Below are 23,468 nucleotides of genomic sequence, written 5' to 3'. Positions count from 1 at the left end.
GGTCTGTACATGATTGTCCTCTCCACAATTGGAAAACTTGTGAAGTGGAGAGGACAGATTGCAGGCCGCAAAATAGTCCCTGGGGGGGCCGCATGCGGCTCGTGGACCGCATGTTTGAGACCACTGGTATAGTAGAAGTTACACAGCAACACTACACATAAAATGAAACTGAATTCATTAAATCTAGTTGTTTACCAAGAATAAATTTCTTCTTCTTTTTAGACTACATCATTAGGTACACTTATACCTTCTTAGGTCAATTGTACCATATATCACTTCTCTTTAAAATAAATAGAATAAAATATTATATTTCTCCTGGAGGTAGCCAGTTGGGAGGGTTAAATTGCAACTAGGTCCTTCTAAGTGGATGCTGAGATCATAAGTGGGTGTATGCCTCCATCTCCAGTTGCTGTGGCGACAAAATGATTTAAAGTCTGCCTAAGAAAAGGAACTAAAGTTTCCAAGGGGTTAATCTTCACCTAGCACTTTATCTTCATTATTCTGCTGAAGCAGGGAAATTGAAATCCAAAAGAAAAAAAATGTTGGCAGACCACCAGAGGAGAAAACGTTGAGCAACCACTCGGGCTGCCATCTTGGAGTTTTATTTTTTCTTTTGTTATCCCTGTTGGTTTGAGTGTGGTTTGGCTCCAGCAAAACGGATGCTGTAGGGGTCTGAGCTTTCAAGGTCACACAGGTTCATTTTTATATGAAGAAAAGTTCTTTGTGGTCTTGAAAGGTCTTTATACTATAAAATATTTTCAGTTCTGCTGGTTTTCAGTTATCACATTCTCTGGGACAAATAAGTTGGGTAAAATGAGCCTTTCAGAATTTTAGCCTATGTTGTATATAAGTCATGGGATGAGCCCTGGATACTGGATAAAGACAGTAATCTAAGATGTAAATTAATCTCGGTTTTAAAGTTGTGCTGCAGCAAACAGTAAGTTGACTGAAAATCTTTTGGATTTACAATTGCACAGTCTTGGACAAATATTGACACCTGCAAGCTTTGGCAAGTCTTTGGTCTGTTAGCTCTCTGTGAATAAAGGATCTTTTCATTTGACATTTCCCCCTATGTGAAACACAGAGCAAGTTTGTGCAGGTGGTACAGTTTATATGGTGTAACAGGTTTTCTACTTTTATTTTATACAGCAGTCTTGCCAGGGTTGTTTGGAACAAACACAGTTGTCAGAAGGGCTAGTGCCATACAGTTTGCTGTTTTTGCAGAACACACCCAGAATATGTGACTTTCTTGCTTAACTTCAGCAGTGTGCCTCATTTACTACTGAATTGTTTCCTTATGGTTAAGGCCTAAGTCTAGTCTTTCACAAAGAAAAGAACAGAGGTACTGTTTTATTGCAATCTTTACAAAAATAACAGGCTAGTAGGGAGGAATTAACCCCAGTATAAATTCCAGACCCAGAACCCTTTTACTGTTTGTTATTAAAATGAGACTTTTACAAACAACAACAACAAAAAAGCTTAGACTGTGAGCCCACTAAAGGACAGAGGGAGACATGTATGTAATATGTAGATTGCTTCAGTTGTACCACAAGAACTTAACATAAACACAATTGAGTGGATGGAGCACTGTAAGTGAATCTATACAGTCTTTATGAACTTGAAGGGAACTGTGGGTTGAGGGAGGGAAAAAGGAAATTAAGTTAGAAGGAAGGGCTTCAGCAAAGGGAAGACCTGTAAATGAGAATTGTCTGCAGCAGCAGCTCTATAAGGTATGCACACTTAAATCTTCGTGGTGCCTTGCGTCCGTGGTGCCGTGTCCCTGTATGCGCAGTAGAGTAGAACTCTGCCTGTGGCAGTTTCCCCATCGCCCTCCCTCGAGACAGTTTCCAGGCTCCGCCCCGTGCTGCTGACGTGTAGCGGGCCGCTGTTGTGCTCTGTGCTGAAGAGGAGAGGGGAGGGAGGAAGCGGGGCTGAATGACAACAAACAAGTGCTGCCCACGGAGCCGAGCAGGAAGCGAGGGCCTGCCGCATGCAGGCAGATTGATAGGTTTAAGAGCGATAAATCCCCGGGACTGGATGGCATCCATCCGAGAGTCATCAAGGAACTGAAAGGGACTATAGCTAAACTGCTTCAACTGATAGTCCTCCAGGGTTTCAAGACTAAGCTGGACAAGTTCCTGCTAAACTGGGATGTACGCAGGTGAGGCTGGACTCATTTAGAGCACTGGTCTTTGACCTGGGGGTCGCTGCGTGAGCGGACTGCTGGACAGGATGAACCACTTGTTTGACCCAGCAGCGGCAATTCTTATGTTCTTATGTCTCTGTCTCCATGCTATTTTCTATGCTCTGGTTCTCAGCTTACTGCTCCAACCATTAGGCTATTCTTCCACTGTGTATCAGAAGTACATTCATAGAAACATGGTAGATAAGGGCAGATGAGGAACATAAAGACGCTTGTAGTCTGTCCATTCCTTATACTGTGGTCTAGAGAACTGCTTGCAGGTTTCTTTCCCCAGTGTCCACATCCAAAAATCCACTGATGCCTTACTTTCTTGAATACTGTACTATTTTGGCCTTCCCTTCTTGTACTAGTGGTTTCTGTCTCCATGTATTAGTTACATTTTTCTGTAAAAAAATGGTTGTTTTGGAGTCTACTTGTTTTTATCCTCGTGCCATGGCTTCTTGATTTGGGACTTCATTTTATAAGGGCATTTTACAAGATAATAGTTAGGTCATCTGGGAGGAGTTACCACTCTGGAGTCAGATTTGTGATTTAAGGCAGGCTTGAAGAGATTATTAGAGAGAATGTGTTACTCAGATTTATCATTTCCATTATGTGATCAGCAATGCAAAACATTGCTGATGGCTCAGGTTTGTCGACAAAAAGAGAGATGGACCAGATTGTGCACGTGTGCATTGTGACATTTTTATTTACTGAAGCAGTAGAAGCAGCCAGAAGTAAAGTACTGAACTGAACGTGTGGTGTTTGTCCAATTTGTGGTACCATGAGACAGCTCTCCAACAGACAAGGAATTGTTTATTACAAAATCTAGTATCTGTAGATGCAGGCTGCCTTGGATGGGGAGGAAAGAGTTTGGTACTCTGAACTTTGAGTGTTAGTCTCTGGGGAAAGCTTTTTCTGTGACATTTCTAGAAATGAGAGCATTGAAGACTGATTAGTATTTCCACAAATGATTAACAGAAATTGGAAAACTGTAACGGTAATATACTAACATGAAGGAATGAAGATTCCCATTATGTTGGCAGAGATCTGGAAGGTTCTGTGTGTTGAAGGGAATCTCTGGAATTCATTAGTGCTCCATATGGCAGAACTTTTGAAGTTCTATGAAATCTGGCTGTACTCGATATATTGCAAAGGAAATGAAGCTGATGTTTTTCAGTTCATATGTTAAAATTTCTGTGTCTGAGCTGGAGGTTGAGAGGAAGGCTACTTCTACAGTCTAGTTATTGAGCTTTAAGAAAGGCATTCATGAAAAACTTATGTTACTTGGAGAAAGTGTGCTTTCTAACATTGAGGACAGAAGGTTGCTGCCCAGAAACTTCTGTGAAGTCTATTTGTGAGATATTTTTTGTTTTCATGGAGTTTACAAAGCAGTAAAGAGTCCTTAAATTATGGGTGTATTTAACAGCTTTCTTGATGAGAGGACTGTTGAATGGATGATGAACTTTATCTGAATTAAGCTTCGTTACCATATGCCACTATTTAATTTAAATTCAGTTCAAGTGTACGAATGAGGATATATCCTTTGAGCATTTGAGTTTGGTGTTTTATGATATATTTTATCATTAAGATTGTTTTTCCATTGGCCCATATCTTGCAGCTTTGTCTTTAGTTTTTCAAATAAGGTTAAAGAATGTCTCATAGTTTGGTAGACCGTTCTTTGAATTAGCAGATTCATGTTTTGCTTGCATTGTCATGGAGTTGTGCACATTATGAATTGTTAAGAGTTGTTTTAAAATTTTAGGACCCCCTTTTACAAACTAAACTAAACCTTAAGTTTGTAACCATGGTAGTGAGTACCAGCACGGCAAATGGAACACAGCCCATAGGAATTGAATGGACTTGGTCGCATTTGCTGTGTGGAACTCATAACTGCGGCTTTGTAAAAGGGACCTGTTGTTGGGTAGGTCAGGATCTTTCCAAATGACACAGCTATGGTTTGGTGAGTTGGAAGCACATGCAAGATTGCTTAATTGGCTGTTTACCAATCAGTTGCTAGATAAAGAATGGTAACTCTAAAAAGTGTATTGTGTTGTGGTGACAGGGGACTTAGCCCTAAGATTTCTTAATATTTGCTCTAAGGATTATATGACCTTATAGGCTAGGAGGGAGAATGTCTTTGGCAAACATAATGTAAAACTGCCATATGGTAGTGAAATGTTTGTTGGCAGGTAGGCATTGATGTTTGGAAGATGAGTTTGCAAGCCATGATTACTCCCTCCTCCCGAATAGGCCATTGAAGTTATAGAAATGTTGTCATAATTTAATAGTAAATTAAACTTGATGTAATAAGACACTTTTCACTTACCTGCTAATTCCCTTTGTTAATCTTCAGTCAGACAGGAAGGTAAAGCTTGAGAATTTAGTGTGCATGTGCATTTTAGGCCTATGTGATCAGAATCTAACTAGTTTGTAAATTTATTATTATTTTTTTTTTAACTTTTCTCTCTTATTTTCACTAAAAGCTAATGTTAATCTGTCAAGGCTATCAGGTAGTGCTGTACCCTATGTGGTCCAGACTGGTTAGAGATTGATCTGTAAGAGCTGATCTAACCTGATAACAGGAGGCCGATTGTCCAAATATTGTCTGAGAATTTCATGGATACTAAAATTTGAATACAAATTGCATCATTAATTTCTTAAGGCTGTAACACTCTGATTTTTGTTGTATATCTTCAATGGAGAACCTTTAAGAGGTAAGACACTGCTGTGAAATTTCCCTGTACCCTAGAGAGCAAGTTACATCAGTCAACACCTCATTGTTTACTCATATTCCTGGTTGAATACCCTAGAGAAAATTGTTGTATCATTGGCTCTAACACATATTCTCATCTACAGAGAAATTATATACATAACAACAACAACAATTTATTATTTCTATAGCACTACCAGACTCGCGCAGCGCACTCAAGAGACAGTCCCTGCCTGATAGAGTCTAATTATGACAGACACACAGGACAAAAGGATGAATCTATATACGCTGCTCATGTAGGGAATTAGGGGAATGATGAGGCAGATAAAGTGGGGGACTGTGGGTGGAATGACCAGTAGAACTGGATGCTTTATAAGATGGTTGGGTTAGGACCTCCTTTGCAGCTTCAAAAAAGTGGACTTTCAGCCTGGATTTAAATATCGTCAGAGATGGAGCTTGGTGTACTGAGTCAGGCAAGTTGTTCCAGGCATACGGAGCAGCAAGGTAGAAGGAATGGAGTTGGGAGTTGCCCATAGAGAAAGGTACCACCAAGAGAGACTTGCCCGATGAATGGAGTTCTCAGGGTGGAGTGTAGGGAAGGATAAGAGAGGAGAGATACTGAGGAGCTGCAGAAGGAATACATTAGTACCTGATTTTATCTGTAATAGGTTGGGGGTTTTTCTTTAAAACATTTGGGAGATTTTAAGTTTTCTGTTATTAGCATAGTTTTAGAGCTGGAGATTGTCATTCTCTATTTAAAAAAATCCCATAAAAATCACTCACTAGCAAAACCTAACATAACTATCAAATTAATGTCATCATATACTGGTCTTTATTTTTACACTGACTTTCTAGCTTTTAGATCAGCCTTTTCATCTGAGTGAATTTAAAGACACAAGGTACTAATCATGACCCTTAGTCTGCTGTAATTATGTGGCCATTGTAGGTAAGGGCCTACAATGGCCATGGAAGTATCAGTTGATGTACATGTTTGATAGCTAACTTTAGAAAACTCAGTTCAGGACTGGCCTGGTAGCTCAGTGGCGTAAGACGATCCAGTTCCCAGGCCAGCACTTACAGCCCCCCCTCCCCCCCAAAGAGGGAATCCCATCCATTATTAAACAGTGACACCTGTTGACTAAACTTATGATGTACAGTACCCCTCCGAATCTGTGGTTTCAGTATCCATGGATGCGGTTATTTGTGATTTTTTTTTTAAACGCTGCATCCCGGCCCTTACCTACCCTTCTCAGGGTGGAGTGTAGGGAAGGATAAGAGAGGAGAGATACTGAGGAGCTGCAGAAGGAATACATTAGTACCTGATTTTATCTGTAATAGGTTGGGGGTTTTTCTTTAAAACATTTGGGAGATTTTAAGTTTTCTGTTATTAGCATAGTTTTAGAGCTGGAGATTGTCATTCTCTATTTAAAAAAATCCCATAAAAATCACTCACTAGCAAAACCTAACATAACTATCAAATTAATGTCATCATATACCGGTCTTTATTTTTACACTGACTTTCTAGCTTTTAGATCAGCCTTTTCATCTGAGTGAATTTAAAGACACAAGGTACTAATCATGACCCTTAGTCTGCTGTAATTATGTGGCCATTGTAGGAGCCGCAAAATCTGACCCTTGCTGCAAGGCCCAAGCCAGTTTACAAGAGCAAAAGTCACTGCTACCAAGTATGGTTTACTGGACTTTCAGTGGACTGTGGTAACAATAACAATGTTGTCTCTTCTCATTGAAGCTGCAAGGTTTGGTGTGTCCAATGAGAGAATCGTGACTTGAAAAAGGTAGTCTAGTTGAATAGGCAGCTGTGCATTGGTCTATATGAAAAGATGTGGCAGTGGCAGTCCGTTTCCCACTTGACAGCTATTGATATTATTAGAACTAAAAACTGGTACTTTTGCTGGTAATATCTACAGAGGGGTCAAAGGCATAAGAATTAAGGGGGAAATGCTATAAAAAGGTGCCTAAAGATAATGCCTAAATAAATAGACGCCTTGCTTACCTCCCCTCCCTTTTTATCAAGCTGTACTAGAGGTTTCTAGCGTGGGTCGGCAAGGTAAGTTCTCCGATGCTCATAGGAATTATATGAGTGTCAGCATTTACCGTACCTGCTTGAGCTAAAAACCTCTAGTGCAGCTTGTTGAAAAGGACCCGTAGTTAATAAATTGGCTTTAACAAACTCATAATTTAAAAAAAAATTAATTGGCTGATAGGCGAAGGGCTGTGGATAAGTCAGAAGCAATTTTTGGGTTACTGAAGTTGGGTTCAGAGTTGGTGAAAATGTGCATACTCCAACTCTGACTTATAATAAATTGTATGTCATGCAAATGCTGTATTATAATGCTTATATTTATTATTTCACAGATAATTTAATTAACCCATTTTTTCATGATATGTTTTACTTTTAGAATAAATTGATATAAAGTTCTTTAATTACAAAATATATTTTATATTAGTGAAAGTGGTACCTAGAGAATGACATGGGAACAAAGTTTCACCCCGCCCCATCCCCATGAACTCTGTCCCTGTCCCCGCAAACTCTGATCCACACAAGCCTCTAATTGTTATGATTTATAATGAAATATAAAGTATAAAAAGAAGCAATATATTCTGTACAACTGTCATTTTATAAATCACAAATACATAACAAGGATCAATAAAACCTGTCTCCCCTTCAAATATCCCATCCACTATCGAGACAACTGAACAAACCAAATTACTACAAAATGCTGCGTAGAAAAATCATGCTAACGGAATACGTCGGTCATACACACAAAACACAAATGCCAGATCAATAATAGCTGACAAAAAATGATAAATATAAATTAAATCCAAATCCCAAGAAGCCACACTTTGCATATAGTACAACATTTGTCTAAATATATGAATAAAGGAGTCGAAGGTTTTAATGTACCGACCTCGCAGCCCTGGATAGAAACATAGAATATGACTGCAGAAAAGGGCCACCGGCCCAACAAGTCTGCCCACTCTAAGACCCTCCCCCCTAAGCACTTCCTCGAAGTGAACCCACATGCTTAACCCATTTTTTCTTAAAATTGAGCACGTTGTTTGCCTCAATTACCTGAAGTGGAAGATCATTCCAATGATCAACCACCCTTTTGGTGAAGAAATACTTCCTAGTGTTGCTATGAATTCTCCCACCCCTGAGTCCAGATGTCCTCTTGTTGCTGTAGGTCCTGTAAGGAAAAAGATATCTTCTTCTACCTACCTCAATACGGCCAGTAACATATTTGAACGTCTCTATCATATCTCCCCTCTCTCTGCGTTCCTCGAAAGAGTACAGCTGCAACTTACCTAGACATTCCTCATATGGGAGATCCTTGAGTCCTGAAACCATCCTGGTGGCCATTCACTGAACCGACTCCACTGTCAGCACATCCTTTTGATAATGTGGCCTCCAAAACTGAACACAATATTCCAGATGAGGTCTCACCATGGACTTGTACAACAGCATCACAACTTTGGGCTTCTGGCTGACAAAACTTCTTCGGATGCATCCCAGCATTTGCCTAGCCTTGGATGAAGCTTTCTCTACTTGATTGGCAGTCTTCATATCTTCACTAATGATTACTCCTAGGTCCCGTTCTGCAGCAGTTCTTGTTAAGGTCTCACCATTTAGAGTGTAAGTACTGCATGGATTTCTGCTGCCAAGGTGCATAACCTTACATTTTTTGGCATTAAAACTCAGTTGCCAAGTTGCGGACCATTGTTCCAGTAAGAGTAGGTCCTGCGTCATACTGTTGGGCATTGTGCTTTTGCCCATTATGTTGCACAGTTTAGCGTCGTCGGCAAATAATGCAATTTTACATCGAAGTCCGTGAGGCAGGTCCTGTACAAAGATATTAAATAGGATGGGACTCAAGACCGAGCCCTGCGGCACTCCACTGATTACTTCCGACGTTTCCGAGGGAGTACCATTTACCACTACCCTCTGAAGTCAGCCGCTGAGCCAGTCTTTAACCCATGCCGTCAATGTTTCCCCTAATCCCAACGAACTAATCTTGTTCAATAACCTATGGTGTGGGACATTGTCAAAAGCCTTACTAAAGTCCAAGTACACGATATCCAGGGACTCTCCCATATCTAGCTTTTTCGTTACCCAGTCAAAGAAACTGATTAGATTGGATTGGCAGGACCTTCCCTTTGTAAATTCATGTTGGTGGGGATCCCTTAGTCTATCATCATTCAGGATCGTGTCTAATTTGTGTTTAATCAACGTTTCCATAAGTTTACACACTATCGATGTGAGACTTACGGGTCTGTAATTTTCAGCCTCCGTCCTGCATCCCTTTTTGTGCAGTGGAATGACGTTAGCTGTTTTTCAGTCCAATGGGACTCTTCCTGTACTCAGGGAAAGATTGAAGAGCGTAGCTAACAGTTCCGCAAGGACATCTCTCAGCTCCCTAAGTACTCTGGGATGTAGTTTATCTGGTCCCATGGCTTTGTTCACTTTGAGCCTTGATAGTTCTTGGTAGACGCTGCCAGTAGTAAATTCAAAATTCCGGAACGGGTTGTTTGAGATCTCCCTTGCCTGCAGCTGTGGACTGGATCCCGGCGCCTCGCAGGTAAAGACTGAGCAGAAGTATTCATTGAGTAGTTCGGCTTTATCGGAGTCTGATTCTACATATTTACCGTCAGGTTTCCTAAGGCGTACTATCCCATCTGTGTTCCTTTTTCTGTCACTAACATACGTGAAAAAGGATTTATCCTAGAGATCAGTAATTGTGGAATAAGATTGTACAGGTCAGTTACCTAAATACTTCCGGAACAGATATGTTTTTAGGTGTTTCCTAAATTCCCCAAAGTAGGCATAAGCAATTGTTCCAGATCTTTACCCCATAATGCTGCCTGATGTGCCCAGTACCTTTTAAAGTTGCAGAGGTCCAGTGCGCTCTCCTGCTGGATGGCTGCCTTTGATAGCAGAGCGGCTGTGGGCTGCTTCAGGCTATGGGTGGGCTGCTTCAGGCTTCCCAGCACCAGAAGCATCAGATGCACCCTCCTGTAGAGGAGGAAATTTTTTTTCCTTGGTTTTTCTCCTCTACAAGGGAGGTGAGTCTTATAGAACAAAAAATGCAGTATATTATCAAAGCAAGTGTGTGGTTCGTGGAACAGTATACCAATGGTGTGAGACAATAATGAAGCTGCCTGTGGATTATGTTATAGTATGACCTGTGGTGCTAACCAACAATGTGATGGGTGTATGAATGCACATTAAAAAGGCATAAGAATACAGTCAAACCTCGGTTTGCGAGTAACCTGGTTTGCGAGTGTTTTGCAAGACGAGCAAAACATTCTCGCAAAACTTGTCTCGCAAACCGAATGCTGGGCGGGGGATGCCAGTTCGTGCGGGGGGGGGGGAGGCTTTTCAAGTTGGGGGGAGCAGCGCCGCTGGCCTCAGGGGAGGGGGGGTGGAAACGTATCAAAGCGAGTTTCCATTATTTCCTATGGGGAAACTCGCTTTGATATACGAGTATTTTGGTATTTTGGTTTACGAGCATGCTTCTGGAACGAATTATGCTCGTAAACCAAGGTTCCACTGTATAAGAACATAAGAATAGCCTTGATGGACCGGTCCATCAAGCCCAGTACCCCATTCTCACAGTGGCCAATCCAGGTCACTAGTACCTGGCCAAAACCAAAGGAGTAGCAATATTCCATGCTACCAATACAGGGCAAGCAGTGGCTTCCCCCATGTCTTTCTCCCACTACAGCTGTTCACTGCTGCCCTAGGCTGCCTAATAGGAAACCCAGCCCTGGTAGAGATTGTTTTATTTTTAAATGCTGTCATAAAACTGTAGATTACTCCTAAATGCTAGACTGATTAAGAGCCAACAGTTTCTGCTGAACACAGTAACTTGTATGTAATAATTTTCTTCTTTAATTTTTTAACAGCAATCTGAGTTACAACAAGCTGACAGAGATTGATCCTGCTGCCTTTGAGGGGCTGTCTAATCTAAGAGAAGTGTAAGTATTTACCTTATTTATCTTTCAGTTGCAATATTTTTCTGAGTAAAGTTCTTAAACCTCATGATGGTGAAATCCAAAATCGGGAAGGAGTTTCTTAAAAGGCAAGCTTTATTTAACTGGCATCAGCAAATCTGAAGGGTTAATTTTGTTACCTTTTTTTCCTTAATGTACATTTTTCTAGGATTTAATTTGATCAATTAAACACCAGTTTCCTTGTCTTCAGCAGTAGATAAATCCAGAGACTTTTGGGTTATAACCATCTACTAGCAGGTGGAGATAGAACATTAAACTGAGCTCTGACACACAGGATGTCATTCTTCTTGGTCAATAAATCCTTTAAATTTGGCCACAATCTTCTCCTACCAGCTTCTTATAAATAATCAGACCAGAAAATATTACAACTTGCTCAAAATATGGCAGTAAAGTTCATCTATAGTACCGAAAGATCTTGACGTAATGCTGATTATAATAAGTTATCTCATGGGCAGAGAGTTTTCTTGTTTGTACATTGTTATATAAAGTTTAAGTGGTGAGGCACCACATTGAAAAGGAAAGAATGAAGAAGGAAACATGTAAACAAAGAAGTGACTAATTTCTGTAAAAACGGGACATGCAATTTCCTTCCACCTTTGTCCATGTAATAGACTTTTTCTGTTCTTCCAAAGTTGTTGATCTAACAAGCAAAGGTTTTGCAGAGAGAGTTTCATGTCTAAGCTCTATATCTTGTTTTATTTCTTAAGTTACTTTTGCTCAATGCTATGTTTGTTTAATTTTGCTTTATTGGCTTAAATTTTGCTATATTGGATTTATAGCCAAGCAAATCAAAATGGTACACGGACTAATATAAGGACTTGCTCATCGAGTAGAATAAGAAATTGAGAGAAATGAATATAGATAAACTAACAAAGCAAAAGAAAGGGGCAGAAATGACACAATGAGATCAAAAGTGTATAGCCTAATATTAACGCAAGAGCTGGGCTTAAATATTTTTATACTCCATGCCCATGTCATTACCAGTTGAGGGCATGGGCTTTATTTGTTAAAAGTTTAAGAAGAAAGAATGACTTGATTTTAATTTTGATAATGAACTTTTTTTTAATGGTCTTTTTCTCCCCCTCTTTTCTCTTCTATACTTATTTAATGCATTCCTTTTTTCAATGGGCCATTCAGGACCAGCTCATGTTTTTTACTTGCTCATGATATGTGCAAAACCACCCCATTGAAGACAGTACCCCATGAGAGCCAGTTCTAATAAAGACCATTGTTCTTGGCACATGTGTGCAGTTCTGTATTAATCCTGAATATCGTGATGGTCTGTTGCATTCACATCTTTGATGTTCTGAAATTTTGGCAAACAAGTCTTTCTATTTTTTTAAGTATGTACTTTGTCTTGCTTTCACTCATTACTTCCAAATGTAGCAAGGAAGTATTCAGCATAGCTAACCTGTAATAGTATAAACTTTCTGCAGTGCCTTACAGGATATTACAGAAATTAATATAAAGTAAACAGATATAGGCCTTTTTCTTTCTAAAGGAAGAAGCTGGGCTGCTTGATTATAATGCCTCTTAAGTGAAGGCTATATTTGTACAGGCAGGTAATTAAGAGGTACTTAATTATGGATTTATGAGCCATTTTTAGTAGGTGTTTAAAATAGGAGCATGGCTAAGGGAGGGACACAGGTCAGGGGAAACAGATGCTCAATACTGACTTCCAGTGCTTGATTCCTAACTAAGGAGTCTAAAGTTAGGTGAATGATAAGCGCAGAGCTTCTCAGCTTTCTCCTGAAGGCCCACGTATCCAATGAAGTTTTCAGGATTACCACAATGAGGAGAGATTTACATAAAATGGATCTCTAGAATATGAAGTTTACTTCTATGAACATATGAGATGAGCTTAGGGGTATAGTCATAGGTGGACCATTATCCTGCCAGTTTGGAAACCTGCCTACCCAATCAGTGGAAGTGACATGAGCCACTAAGAAGAGGACTGGACACAGTTTCCTAGTGCCAACTTTATCCTCAGGCCCCATGAAAAAATAATTTCTAGTCATTGCTAGCCACCAGCATTTTCTGTTGGCCTAACCAATGTCAGCAAAAGCCTATGGGAATTTATATTAAACAGATCTGATCCTGAGCATGTCCGTGTAGATAGACCTAGGAATATCACTAAATTACTTCTAACTTATTAGTGCTTAAGATTGACAAAGAGCCATGACAGAAGGCTGGGAGGATCCACAGTTTTAATAGATGTGCTAAAGTCTGGTACTTAAGATAAAGAATAGCTCTAGCTGCATGCTGTTAAGACAGATAATTGTCACAGAGATATACTGGAAAATATCAGTAACTCAATTCAATGAGAGCAAGCTTAGCCCCTGTTTCTCTCTTTTACACCTTCCTTGCTATTGTTTCAAACAATTTCTAAATTATGGGTACTTAACCACAATAGATGCTATTTTTAGAACAAGATTCCAACCTATAAAAGCCTTCTCTCTTGACCCTCCCTCCTCTCTGGCTTTCTCCTCTCTTGCTGAATTCTCTCTTTACATCTTTCTCCCTTTCTGCCTATTCACACCCATACACCCAATATCCAGGCTTAAGACATACACACATTTATGTAGGTAAACCATGGTCTCTCTCTCTCTGTTCTGGAAAAGCCATATGTTTTCCTCTATACAAACACATACAAATAGTGCTCTTACAAAATATCTTCTCATACCTTAGTATCAAGCATATGTTTGATGTATTTTTCTTCTAAGCATTGCATATCTGTAATATTAAGCTTATTTCTGCACAATATATTCTTTATGCACCCACTGTTGGCCCCTGATCCTCTGAAGGCCTTGCCAATTGTGTGGCCATATCCTTACATTTTGGGGTCTCGTCTGACTAGGTTTGCTGACTGGATCGGATTGAGAATCACTGGTCTAAATTTGGGAGCATCAATTTTAGAGGCATGAGGTTGGGTGCTTTAATTTTAAAATAATGTTTATTAATTCAGTACAGATGCAAGACTAACAATGCTTATATCTTCTTGTGTTTGCACACTTTCTCCAGGACTATTGGTGATTTACTTCCACAAACTTGGAACTTGGACTTTGAAGGCTTCTGATTGTTTTTAATCCATTGGCTTTCTAATGCATGCGGCTTTCTAATGCATGCAGCCATTCAGTGGTAGTTCCCTTTGCATTGAGTATGTCTATAAAGAAAATCTATTGGAATGCCATACATCTCTAACCGAAATCTACAAGAACACATTTGTAGCATATCTGACTAAAGCTGTTGTTACAGTTATGGAATAGGATTTTGGAAGGCTTTCTATCAGGACTGATACTGCTGTAGAGTTTGTATGCAAGCAATCAAACCGGGTTCTGTTTCACTGAAATTCAGGAATTAATACAGAGGGATAATATGAATAAACAACTTGTAGAAAACTTAGAAACTGTGATGGAGATTGGAATTGTTCCATGGGCTGTTCTGATGCTGACACTGGCATGGCTGTAATTGCTTCAACATGGTGGAAAAAAAAAAAGCAAAGCAGGGTAGCCAAGAAATTAGTTAATTTTGAAGCAGCCACATATGAGGCTGCTAGAGTAATTGTTTAATTCACCACACAAGCAAGGGCTTTTTAAACTGAGAAAGGACTTGTCATGTGGGACAGATCTGTTTTCACTCTGCAAGACGCTTCTAATATTAGGCCATTGAAAACAGACATTACTGCATTTAAAAGGGTTGTAATGCCAGAACAGAAAAGTCGTCATTAACTGGATTCAGTTTAGAAAGTAGGAGTAAATCAAGGCAAAATATGTGGCAGTCTCTGGGAAAATGTGACTAAAGCAGTGGATCCAAAATGATAAGAATTGCCGTTTTGTTGAGTCATAGGCCCATAAGCAGTCTGCAAAAGTTGCATGAGGTTTGGACTGCTGTATCACAGAATTCATTAAAACATTTTTTTTGTTTATTTTTGGTGACTGGTGAACCAGGTTTACTGAGGGTTAGGCACTAGGCCAGCATTCTTTCCCCTCAAGGGTCATCTGTGGAATCTGTCCTCAGAGTTCAGTCTACCTATCTTCAAATATAATTGGTAGTTCAAATGCAGTGGTTTTTGTGTATTAAACAGATTGTGAGCCCGCTGGGACAGATAGGAAAAATGCTTGAAGTACCTGTATGTAAACGCTTTAACTGTGGTTGTAAAATTAGAAAAAAGTGGTATATAAGTCCCAATCCCTTTCCCTTTTATAATAGCTAACAGTATACATATACCAGTGAAATGATGCTGCTGGCTGACATCATTCGGCATATTTTGAATGTTTTGCTGGTTGCAGGATAGAAGTGAGTTGAGGATGGAGAGGGAACCTGGAAGTGTTGACAGTGGAGAGAAGTAACAGGGCCACACTGTGGGGTCATGTCATTGGGATGGCAATGATTTCAGGCAGGAGTATTTTTACTGTTCCTGTTGCCTATGGCATTTTTGTAAGAGGGAGCCCTGAGTAATGTGGGTAATCTGAGATAAGTCTAGAACATTATTGCAAACTGTGTTGCGATAGATTCCAGGTGTGCCACGAGATGCCGGCGAGGAGGAGTGGTGCGGGCACCAGCTACTACTTACAGGATGTGCTTCTAACGGCAAGAGGCACGTCTTTTAGTTAGTCAGTCAGTACCTGCGCTTGGCACCTCTGCTCCTTCTCACCTCTCCTTCTGCAGCACCCCCCCCACCAGCAATAATAGGAGACTCAGGGCTGCGGCTGGAGTACATTGTGCATTCACAGACGTTAATGTGATGACATCACATGTGTGTGTGACATCATCACATCGATGTCCAGATATTTCTAGGTGCCCTCTAGCCGCGATCACGAGATTAGTGTGTCACAGCTTAAAAAGTTTGCAACAGATTGATCTAGGATGCTTTGGGAAATGGGGTGTGTGGATTTTTTTTCCTCATTTGTTGAATGGGTTTATACTCTTAAATATATATCACTAGAGAGTACAGGGAAGTGAGAATAATTGTACATCATTCTGCAGGGTTCTTCAGTTTTCTATGTTCATGATTTTGCTCTCTCCAGCCTGTCCTGTCCTATATTTCCACCACTTGTGTCATTCCTTGGCTTTGATTCAAGGCATCCTGGCCTTGGTGGTCTAGATTTTTGCTGCTCTTGAATACTTGCTTGAGATCCTGCTTCTCTCTGCTTTTGCAATTCATTGGCTTTTCTAGCCCTCCAAATGAGAATGAGAGAGATCCTTATCCTTAATCTACATGCAAAGCTCTGCTTCTTCTTTTTTTTTTTATTTGTTTGTTTGCAAAACATTACACTTATTCTGCCAATTTTTGCCCCAGGTCTCTGCCTGGTTTTTTTCTGTATTTCTAGGCCCTTGTCTACTATGTATATTCCATTACAACTCTCAGGTTGATTCACTAAAGTATGGAAACTGCCACATTCTATGTAACACACAGAATCGGTGATTTTTGCAGTTACCTTTTAATACTGTTAAAATATTTTTGAAATAAAACATGCAAGGAAATCTGTTTAAAAGTTGCACGGCATCAGATTGGTAACTAAGCATCAAATGGTGTACCCATATTTTCAAAAGTGTGTTCGAATCCCCCAGAGCGCAGACAGTGTGGACATAGGAAAGGACTCATGCCGAAAGAAAAGCTAGGGAAGTGCAGAAAACCTCTCCAGAAAGATGGGTGTTTTGGAGGAGGCTCAAGACGGGGAAGAGCAGATGGCGCTGTGTGCAATGTGTATGCTGCATAAAGTAGGGCCTAGCTTTCCATGTTCTTCATGTTGCCTATTAATTCCCATGCTCCAGGGCTCATGCTGTGTATTGAAAAGAGAGATCTATTTGTGACTACTCATATGCTCAGAAAGGAGATCCAGCATGTTGAAGAGCAGTTGCCTTGGTCTCTGGCTGCTGCAAGGTGCTGAAAACCAAATATGTGCCTCATGCCATGATTACTTTGTCTGAACACCTTCTCCTATCTGAATGTACACCAGTGTGTCATGGCAGACTGGTTGGGTATAGAGAACTGAAATCTTTGTAGTTGTTTATATTAAAAGATTAATTAAACAGATGAGGTTTATGGTTTTTTAAGACTACACAGGTCTCTTGAAATGTTGTCTGAAGAAGCAGCCTGTGTTGTCATAAGAGCTCATACACTTAATATTTCTGTTGGTCTTTTATTTTAAAAGTTTCATTGCTTGTTAAGAGCTCATTTACCTGCTCAAGAAATTTGTGACTGTTCTTCAAGATCACTTAGTTTCTCACAGGTGAAATTATTTTTTTTTCCTGTTACAGACGATTCAATTACAATGAGCTGACAGCCATTCCATCCCTGGGGTCTACATCTTCGCATGTTGTCGCCCTCTTTCTGTAAGTTCCTTATATTGCTGGTTTCTGATGCATGTAGAGAATTTTTGATCTGCTTTGAAATATTGTGAATCTTCAAGCATTTGCTTCTCATCTTTTGAAATCTATTATGATATGATAGATTTCAAAAGATAAGAAGCAAATGCAAGTAAATTTCTTTTAAAAGATGATTAAATGTCGACACTCTTGGATCAGGATTGCTGTAATGCATTGAGTGGATCCCTTATCTATCAGAGCCAGTTGGACTTGGGCATGCTGAGGAAGCAAGACTGCTGCTAATATGGTAGCCCCTCTTGGGTAGTGAGCACTTGGGCTAATGAAAGTCCTAGAGCTATCTGGGTATTCTTTTTAGGAAGACAGGAGGATGTGGTTGTGTGGGTGGGGGAGGAATGTTACAATGAAGCAATAAATCAACATTTTTCTGTCAATCAGGATTGAGTCAGGCACACAAGTGGGTGATATCATCTGACAGTGCAAGAATAGACTGCTCTCCCATAATTCAGTACCTCGGTTCAGAGTTTTGAGCATGTATGACCACCCCCCTCCCCCCACATGGTGGTCATCTCGGTTCCTCAGTTTTATTTGTTCTGCTGTAGAAAACAAATATCCTTTTATAAAGAACTTCAACTCAGATCTGTGTATACCAGCGTGTATTCCTTTTGCTTTGCAAGAAGACGCACATTTGTTACTTGTATTTACTTTATTTTCTTTAATTTTTTTTAAAGTTACGGAAGTTAGGCAGGAAAATCTAGAATGGTGGTGCTCATTCCAAGAAGACCACAAGCATTGCTCTCAGATGTCTTCAACAGTGAGAACAGATTATCTGAATCAACCTTTTGACCATTTGGAGGATAAGAGGAATCAGAAGAGAGTTAGCTCTGTGTAGTTGGTAATGCCATATGTATACAAGTCATACAGCTTTGAACCTCTTGATATAATGATTTTCATAGTTGAGCTATCTAAGGAAATTGCAGACAGCTTTTCTTTATTCAGAGGAAACACACCAGGCCTGTAGTGTAGCTGTCATCAGAGTGCCAGCCAAAGCCAGATAAGAAGGTGACTGTTTCTGTCCTTCATTGTGCTTAGAGGAGTGTAAAACACATCTGTACAGTCTCATCTCTGACCAAAAGCAGCACTTCGATTTTTCTTAAGCACAGTTCACTTTCCTCTGTGCAGAACCCCCAAATATAACATGAGAGCTATTCAGCACCATCTCTATTAAGCCTGCTCTACCATTTGTACAACAGATTCATTTTACTCCATTGCCAGTCATTTGTCTCCATGTTTCCTCCATAACTGCAATCATTCCTTCAAAAACTGTTCAATAAGTATGTCAATGGCTGCTGTAAAGACTTGCCTAATATCTAATCTAATCCTTCATTTTATATACTATATCACTTAAGACCCATGAGAGGCGTTTCCCATTCCCATTCGACAGGCATTAATCCTGCTTATAGATTTTTTTCAAGGCCCTGAAGCATCTGATTGAGAGCAGGAGCCAGCACATTTTATTTCCAAGTTCCATTAGAAAGTCTGTTTAAACCCCTTTGATTCTCATCTTCTTTCATGCAATGACATTCAAAAGGGATCTATGGGAATTCTATCTGACCTCTTTCTTCCACTGGCCACGAGTGAGTCCCTGTGTGAGGACACTTGTTACTTGAGGTTGTTCAGATGATGGCTAAGGAAGAACCTTTTATTCTACAACAGGATGCTGCACTAAGCACATAAATTTTGGCCTCTTGAAATATGTTAATATACCCAAAGCAACTGTGGCTGTTCTACATGACCTACTTCAAGACCAGCATTTCAATATGTGGCAAAATCTACTCACTTTTCATCCAATTTTATGGAGAATAAATGAAGGTCGAAATCCAACAAAGTGTAGTTGAGGCTGCTATGAGTAAATCCAAAAAATACAGGGATTTCTGTAGCATTCCTCCTGAGAGACATCTGGTAATGCTAGATCACCACAGCAGAAATGTTTTTGATGGGGCTTACGAGTGGTCCAATACAAGCATGTGATCTTCCAAAATATCCATGTTTTCTCACTGAGCCTGTTTTCCCAGTCTGAAGTGCAGTTAGATGTCATACTAGCACAGGTGAATGTGTGGTACTCTTTGCCTATGATGATTTTGAGATTCTGTTATGAAGAAGAGGTCTATCTGCCAATTTAGAATGAATATCTTCTTGCAATCTGGAGGCTCCTGGCCACAACTGCATAAGTAGAAAGTCTTAAGTGTTTAGAGGAGCATACGTACATCTGTGCAGTCTCACATCCAGCCAAGAAGCAGTGTTTGAATTGCTCTACAGAACCAGTTTTGCCATTGTGGTTAAGAGCTTGGTCTTTCTGAATGCCTCTCATTTGCCTGAGGAAGCCCATTCTCCCATTGCCTTTATATGTACAACGAGCATACATGAATTCTCTGCCACAGATTGCACTGAGGTAATGGGGCATTGCCAGCCAAAGCTATGGTTAATATAGGGAGGGTGCTGCTCAACCCAGTCCTTGGGACGTACCCAACCGATGAGATTTTCAGGATATTAACAATAAGTATACATGAAACATTTGCATATAAGGGAGGCAGTGCACGTAAATTTCTCAGGCAGATTCATTGTAGATGGCTTGAAAAGCTGACTGGATATGTCCTGAGGGCTGGGCTAAGAATAGCCAATTTTGTGCTGCTCTAAAAAGCATTTAAAATGAAGCCTAAGGACTTCCTGAACCCAAGGCAGTGCTCTGTTTGCTTTAGAGTCTGTTAAAGAGTTCTATCCAGATAAACCAGTAGCAAGGCCAACTGTATCCTTAGCCAAGGCTATGGCAAGCCAGCATGCATACCTTTTAGGATTTTTTTTTTTTAAGGCAAGGTTTGCTCACCTGTGTTTACTTTTAAAATGAAACAGGGAATCAACAAGCAAGTGCTAAGGTACCTTGGCATGACAACCTAATAATAAAATTGTTGATATAGCTTATAGCTCTGAGATTTCTGCTGGCTTACAGCCCTATGTTTTGAAGGTGTTGTATTATCCCAGGACAAGCAGGCAGCATATTCTCACACATGGGTGACGTCACCGACGTAGCCCTGGTACGGACCACTTCAAAAGTACATTGCTACTTTAAGTGTTTAGAAAGTTCACAATAGCCCACACCATGCATGCGCGAGTGTCTTTCCACCCGACGAAGGTGCGCGGTCCCTCAGTTTCTCAATGTTTCCTCCACATTGTGCTAGTTACAGCTTTAAATGATTTTAGATTTTTGAGACATCCCCACCCTTGAAGCACCATTTTGGAGTCAAACTTTTTGGTTCCCTGACGCAGGATCGAAACGGGCCATGTCGGAACCTGGGATTTAAGATAAATCCTTTTTTGAAGAGTTATTGAACCATTACAATATGAAAAATATCAACCTGTGGGTACACAGTTAAATTAAGATTTTTAAGATATCAACTGAAAATATATTGAATATGCAATGATTGGGTGGTGAGGTAATAGTTTAGGGGTTTGCCCCTTGTTTTCACCTCTGTCTCTGAGCACGGTTTCATTATAAGTTGATATTATCTTTATGAACTACTATTTATTATTTTGGAGTGATTCTGCATCTAATTTATGCTATGAGATAGCCATAGATATGAGACTGGCTGAGTGCTTTTTAAGAAGACAGACATCACATATTCCTTTCATGAGACAAATAATGGTGAAGCAGCCGAACTCCAGTCATGCTAAATATAAGGGCAGGGAAATCACCGAGTGAATGAGTTCCAAGTTAAGGAAATGAACCCATATTTACTATGGTTATTAACTATTCAGCTAAAAATAAAGAAGGTTGGTAACAGAATGTGGACTTGATTAATAAAAGGATATGTTTTTGTTTGTTATCACAAGGGAAGATGAAAGTGGGCTCTGTAAGAGTTTGCATTACAAGATTCACAACACTTGGATTTCAGTAAACCATCAAGTATTTAGCAGTATGCAAGCTGAAATCAGAGCTAAGTCAAGTTTTGCCGTACAATGTTGTACTCAATCCATATGGAATCAGAGAAGGCTAGAAACTGGATTTTGCAATGAGAGCTTGAAAAATAGCAGTAGCCAGTTCATAAAGAAAAGTATCTTATCATATATTTACTAATGAAGCAAAATCAATAGAACTACTTTGCTGGCAAACTGAGCATAGAACGCTCTTAAAAATCAATCTTTTTTACAGGATTGTTAATGTAAAGATCAATGCCCATTGAACTGTAATTAAACAGAAGTCTGCTTGAGGGAACAGGATATGCATTTATACTACAGGTACCTATGAGGGTGATTTTAAAAATTTAGTAAAAAAAAGTTAAATAACGTAGTTTCCATCGAGGCCTATACACTTGTTCCAGTGTGTTTCCTGTTTTATCATAAGCTATTTTTCCTGTGATAAGAAAAAACTAGAAACTCACCGAACTAAAGGGCTGATTCTGTATAGGACGCCAGCTCAACGGTTGCTTAAGAAGCAATAAAATCTGTGGCCCTCCATTTTTGAGGTTTAGCTCCAGTGCAGTTTTTAAGCAGTGGTGGTGGCTTTATCACAGCATTCCCTTTTGATCTCTCTGCTACCCACTCTTGACTCTTCTTCCCATTCTCTATATCAGGAGTGCCCAAAAGGTCAATTGCAATCGACCAGTAGATCGCAAAGGCAACGCGAGTCAATCGCGATACTCGCGTTGCTTTTGCGTTCTGTTCTCCCTGCTTTCCCAACGCCAGGCCAGGCGCATACAAGCGCCGGGCCCACAGCTTCCCCCCCCCCCCCAACATCAATTCTGACATTGGAGAGGAAGTTCTGGGCCAGCCAATGGCTGCCTGGCTGGCCTGGAACTTCCTCTCCAACGTCAGAATTGACGTCAGGGAGGAAGGCTTGTGGGCCCGGCGCTTGTACGCGCCAAGCCTGGCATTGGGAAGCAGGGAGAAATCGGCGGCGGTGGCTTGGGGGGGAAGGAGAGAGAAAGAAAGGGGCGGCAGGGAGAGAAAAAGAAAAACTGTATGAAAGGGGGGGCAGGGAGAGAGACAGAAAGAAAGAAAGGGGGAGCAGGGACAGAGAAAAAAAAAGACAGAAATGGGAGGGGGCAGGGAGCGAGGAAGAAAAAGTTGAACTCATGGAGGGACAGAGAGAGATGTTGGTTGGGGAATAGAATGAGGTCTGGAGGAGAGGAAGCATGCAGGAGGCAGAAAGAAAGAAAGGCAGAAATAAATAAATATTGGATTTACAGTCAGAAGAAGGAATAAACTGATGAAACCAAGCCATGTTCTGCAAGGGAAGATCATGCCTAACGAACTTATTGCACTTCTTCGAAGGAATAAACAAACAGATGGACAAAGGGGACCCCATAGACATCGTATACTTACATTTCCAAAAAGTCTTTGACAAGTTACCCCATGAACGCCTACTACGGAAACTGAAGAACCATGGGGTGGAAGGAGAAGTACATAGATGGATCAAAAATTGGTTGGCGGGTAGAAAGCAAAGGTAGGAGTGAAGGACTGGAAGAGGGTCACGAGTGGTGTTCCGCAGGGGTCGGTACTCAGACCGCTGCTGTTCAATGTATTTATAAATGATATAGAAACAGGGACGAAGTGTGAAGTAATAAAATTTGCAGACGACACCAAACTATTTAGTGGAGTTGGGACCAAAGAGGACTGTGAGGATTTACAAAGGGATCTGAACAAATTAGAAGAGTAGGCGATGAAATGGCAGATGAAGTTTAATGTAGAGAAATGTAAAGTCTTGCATGTAGGAAACAGAAACCTGAAATACAGCTATACAATGGGAGGGCTGATAATGGGTGAAAGTGCCCTAGAAAATGACTTGGGGGTGATGGTGGACAGGACAATGAATCCGTCGGCACAGTGCGCAGCGGCCTCTAAGAAGGTGAATAGAATGCTGGATATTATCAAGAAAGGTATAACAATCAGAACGAAAGAAGTAATCCTGCCGTTGTATCGGGCGATGGTGCGCCCGCATCTGGAGTACTGCGTCCAATATTGGTCGCCATACCTTAAGAAGGATATGGCGATACTCGAGAGGGTCCAGAAAAGAGCGACATGATTGATAAAAAGTATGGAAAACCTTTCATATGCTGAAAGATTAGAGAAACTGGGGCTCTTTTCATAGTAACATAGTAGATGACGGCAGATAAAGACCCGAATGGTCCATCCAGTCTGCCCAACCTGATTCAATTT

General features: G+C 40.4%; 1 protein-coding gene across 3 annotated transcripts in view; it reads left to right on the top strand.

Moving 5' to 3' along the window:
• LRIG1 (leucine rich repeats and immunoglobulin like domains 1) overlaps positions 1-23,468 on the top strand; it is a 169,331-nt gene that overhangs the window by 49,127 nt on the left and 96,736 nt on the right. For all 3 annotated transcript variants that reach the window (XM_033926092.1, XM_033926091.1, XM_033926090.1), the window contains exons 2-3: positions 10,821-10,892; positions 17,190-17,264. In XM_033926092.1, coding sequence (XP_033781983.1) covers positions 10,821-10,892; positions 17,190-17,264 — 147 coding nt within the window. The remainder of the gene's footprint in view (positions 1-10,820; positions 10,893-17,189; positions 17,265-23,468) is intronic.

The sequence above is a fragment of the Geotrypetes seraphini genome, chromosome 17 (assembly GCF_902459505.1).
Source record: "Geotrypetes seraphini chromosome 17, aGeoSer1.1, whole genome shotgun sequence".
Taxonomy (NCBI): domain Eukaryota; kingdom Metazoa; phylum Chordata; class Amphibia; order Gymnophiona; family Dermophiidae; genus Geotrypetes; species Geotrypetes seraphini.
Note: the sequence above shows the minus strand (reverse complement) of the source record. Positions and strands in the feature narration are given on the sequence as shown.